Genomic DNA, 4,937 nt, shown 5'->3' on the forward strand with positions numbered 1-4,937 from the left:
TTGATGTTAATTGATGATAATTGATTTTAATTAGTGTTTATTGATATGAATTGATATTAATTGATGCTGAGCGGTGTAATTGATAATAATATTTGTTAAATATCCTTAATTGATGTAGATTTTATTATTGTATTGTCGGATTGTATTGTCGGATTATATTGTCGGATTGTATTGTCGGATTGTATTGTCTGATTGTATTGTCGGATTGTATTGTCGGATTATATTGTCGGATTGTATTGTCGGATTGTATTGTCGGATTGTATTGTCGGATTGTTTTGTTGGATTGTATTGTCAGATTGTATTGTTGGATAAAGCGTTTTCATTTTTATTTATCTCTGTAACCTAAATTCAGTAGAAGTCGATCTTCGTGGCCATATGGAGGAATAATTAAGACAATCTTAACATTACATAACAATTTATTTTACTCACTGTTAGAATCACATCAGTCAAGCATCATGATAACAAGAAGAATAACGATAACAAACGATTTATCCAGTTGGACAAGCGGAGATGCCCTGCGGTACACACCCAATAGATATTGTTAAAGTTCCTGGACAAAAAAAAAATGTATAAAGTTTGTTTTAGTTTCTTCTTCTGTCCATATAAAGTTGTAATCTATTTTTGTTTGTTTGTTTGTCAGGTCATAACTCGAGAACCCCTTTGACCGATTTGCCTCAAATTTTAATTGGGGAACTCGGGAAACCTACGGGAATTTTCTTGATTTGGTTTTGAGATTTTAAGTTGAGTGGGTAAACTTTAAACGAGAAAAATAACTAAAATTATAATTTACGACAAGGGGCGGGTAAACGGTGGGACTAACTATGACTCCCCTGGCCCACACTGGGTTCCCAAGCTAGTATATAATAAACCTGTAAAAGCTGTTGTTGTTGTTGTGGCAGTTACACTAATGGTTGATGTTGATGCTAGGAGCAAGAATAGACGAGCATCTCGAGCAGAAGGTTTTGCAATAGCATCTCCACTCTCCAGTTCACTTAACAAGTAAAAGAAATTAATTTTAAATCTGATTAAGGGAAATTTTGAAAGTAAAAATAGCAGGAGACTATATCTTGCATCTAGTAGGAGACTATATCTGGTATATAGTAGGGTACTATATCTGGTATCTAGTAGGGTACTATATCTTGCATCTAGTAGGAGACTATATCTGGTATCTAGTAGGGTACTATATCTGGTATCTAGTAGGAGACTATATCTTGCATCTAGTAGGACAATATCTGGTATCTAGTGGGAGACTATATCTGGTATCTAATGGGAGACTATATCTTGCATCTAGTAGGAGACTATATCTGGTATCTAGTAGGGTACTATATCTGGTATCTAGTAGGAGACTATATCTTGCATCTAGTAGGAGACAATATCTGGTATCTAGTGGGAGACTATATCTGGTATCTAATGGGAGACTATATCTGGTATCTAGTAGGAGACTATATCTGGTATCTAATAGGAGACTATCTCTGGCATCCTATATCTGGTATTAAATGGGAGACTATATCTAGTATCTAATATAATACTATATCTGGTATCTAATAGGAGACCATATCTGGTATTAATTGGTAGACTATATCTAGTATCTAATAGGATACTATATCTAGTATCAAATAGGAGACCATATCTGGTATCTAGTAGGAGACCATATCTGGTATTAAATGGTAGACTATATCTAGTATCTAATAGGAACTATATCTGGTATCTAATAGGAGACTATATCTGGTATTAAATGGGAGACTATATCTGGTATCTAATAGCATACTATATCTGGTATCTAATAGGAGACTTTATCTGGTATTAAATGGGAGACTATAACTGAAATCTTTATGGAGATTATAACTGGTTATACCTGAGAGGAGATTTGAATTGACTAGATGGTATGATCTCCCCCCAGTCCTCAGATAACGGATCTGTCAGGATAGATCTCTTCTTACGTCCACAAATTGCTGCTACGGGAGTAACAGTCCCTCTAAAAATAACAATAAGAGGGATTTATAGTCTAGCATAAATTTTGAAGAAAGCTATTAATAAAGAATCTTTATAAAATGAATGCCAATGCTACTCATCCTTCAATGGGACCCCATATACACTGTAAAAAATGGAAAAGGACTGGTTGAATTGGGTTATTATATTTTAGAGTCCAAAAACATAAAAAACAGCAATTTTGAAATGTACTAGCTACTGGAAAACTATTTTCTTTATGAAAACATAAAATACACAATTAGGATTGCTTAAATTTCGTCTTCCAACTCCACCGTTTTATGGGTCTTACTGTATGTTACCCAGGGGGCAAAGCAAATGTTACATTATCATTTCCGGTGAGGGACCATCAGTGTTATAATAGATATACGGACCATCAGTGTTATAATAGATATACGGACCATCCGTGTTATCATATATATGCGGACCATCAGTGTTAAAATATATATATATACGGACCAGCAGTGTTATAACAGATATACGGACCATCAGTATTATAATATATATACGGACCATCAGTGTTAAAATAGATATGTGGACCATCAGTGTTAAAATAGATGTGCGGACCATCAGTGTTAAAATATATATACGGACCATCAGTGTTATAATAGATATAGGACCATCCGTGTTATAATAGATATGTGGACCATCAGTGTTAAAATGTATATACGGACCATCAGTGTTATAATATATATATACGGACCATTAGTGTTATAATATATATGCGGACCATCAGTGTTATAATAGATATGCGGACCATCAGTGTTAAAATATATATACGGACCATCAGTGTTATAATAGATATGCGGACCATCAGTGTTAAAATATATATACGGACCATCAGTGTTATAATATATATGCGGAACATCAGTGTTATAACAGATATACGGACCATCAGTGTTATAATATATATGTGGACCATCAGTGTTATAAAAGATATGCGGACCATCAGTGTTAAAATATATATACGGACCATCAGTGTTATAATAGATATACGGACCATCAGTATTATAATATATATACGGACCATCAGTGTTATAATATATATGTGGACCATCAGTGTTATAATAGATGTGCGGACCATCAGTGTTAAATATATATACGGACCATCAGTGTTATAATAGATATACGGACCATTCTTGTTATAATGGATACGCGGACCATCAGTGTTAAAATGTATATACGGACCATCAGTGTTAAAATATATATATGCGGACCATCAGTGTCATAATAGATGTGCGGACCATCAGTGTTAAAATATATATACGGACCATCAGTGTTATAATAGATATAGGACCATCCGTGTTATAATAGATATGTGGACCATCAGTGTTAAAATGTATATACGGACCATCAGTGTTATAATATATATATACGGACCATTAGTGTTATAATATATATGCGGACCATCAGTGTTATAATCCATTTTATCTATATTATCTTTTTAATCGTAGCATGGACTTTTTTAAATTGGTGTGTGTAAAATTGCATCTTTATATTTTCAAACCTTATTTTTGAATGACCAGGCGGCTGGGGGAGGGATCAACCCCACGCCCCCCCCCCCCTTAACTGATTTCCCCACAAAATCTGATTTTCTAATCCTATATCTTTGCAACCCAATGCCGTGAATTACTGAATTCTGTTGATTAGATAAGTTTGAAATATCAAAGGCTTACGCCATCAGGTTTCAAAGAAGTAAGGATGAGTTTAAGACTCAATTACTTTGACTTACGTATTATAGCAGAAGGCTGCTGTTGACATTGTGGTGGTTGTTGTAGTCGTTGTTGTTGAATAGCTAACTCTTGCAAAGAAGATTCTAGGATTTCTGTTTCTCGGAAAAATAGAGTTTTTTAGTTGTTCTTTTTTCATGATTTCTATGCTGTCCTATCTACCTATCTATTTGTGTCCTATGTACCATTCTACTTGTGTCCTATCTACCTATCTATTGGTTTCCTATCTACCTATCTGTTGGTGTCCTATCTAAATATCTATTGGTGTCCTATCTACCTGTCTACTTGTTTCCTATCTAACTATCTATTGGTTTCCTATCTACCTATCTGTTGTTTGTATCTACCTATCTACTTATGCACGTGGATTTAACGGTTCTGTCAATATTCCAGAAAGCGTTGAATTTTGATCACAATTTGCCCATTTAACATAATTTTTTGCCTTTTTTCTAAAATACTTTTTTTGTCGGCATATGCATTTTAGATGAAAAAGTATGGAATAAACAAAATCCGTAAGTTAAAATATTGTTGAATTATAGATAAACACACGGTTGATTTCAAATAGATGAAACCATATGCTGCTTACTTTGGTTAGTCCAGGGTGGGTGTCCTATCTACCTATCTATTAGTGTCCTATCTATTGGTGTCCTATTGATCAATCTACTTGTGTCATATTTATCTAACTATCTCCTACATAGAGTCCTATATTTCTCTCTACAGATGTCTACTGGTGTCCTATCACTATATCTATGTGTCTATATATCTACTGGTGTCCTTTCACTCTATCTATGTGTCTATCTATCTATTGGTGTCCTATCACTATATCTATGTGTCTATCTATCTACTGGTGTCCTATCACTCTATCTCTCAGCTGGTGTCCTATCACTCTATCAGCTGGTGTTCTATCAATCTATCTACTGGTGTCCTATTACTCTATCTATGTGTCTATCTATCTACAGGTGTCCTTTCACTCGATCTTTTTGTCTATCTGGCTACTGGTGTCCTTTCACTCTATCTATGTGTCTATCTATCTACTGGTGTCCTATCACTCTATCTCTCAGCTGGTGTCCTATCACTCTATCAGCTGGTGTTCTATCAATCTATCTACTGGTGTCCTATTACTCTATCTATGTGTCTATCTATCTACAGGTGTCCTTTCACTCGATCTTTTTGTCTATCTATCTACTGGTGTCCTTTCACTCTATCTATGTGTCTATCTATCTA

General features: G+C 34.6%; 1 protein-coding gene across 1 annotated transcript; it reads right to left on the reverse strand.

Moving 5' to 3' along the window:
- Positions 1-398: 398 nt before the first annotated feature.
- On the reverse strand, positions 399-3,846 carry LOC111702949 (uncharacterized). The gene is made up of 4 exons (XM_023474773.1): positions 3,719-3,846; positions 1,856-1,975; positions 870-991; positions 399-550 (listed from the first exon to the last, which is right to left on the reverse strand). Exons 1-4 carry the CDS (start codon positions 3,745-3,747, stop codon positions 489-491), a joined length of 333 nt encoding a protein of 110 aa, XP_023330541.1. The 5' UTR covers positions 3,748-3,846; the 3' UTR covers positions 399-488.
- Positions 3,847-4,937: the final 1,091 nt, after the last annotated feature.

This window comes from Eurytemora carolleeae, unplaced genomic scaffold, assembly GCF_000591075.1.
Source record: "Eurytemora carolleeae unplaced genomic scaffold, Eaff_2.0 scaffold486, whole genome shotgun sequence".
Taxonomy (NCBI): domain Eukaryota; kingdom Metazoa; phylum Arthropoda; class Copepoda; order Calanoida; family Temoridae; genus Eurytemora; species Eurytemora carolleeae.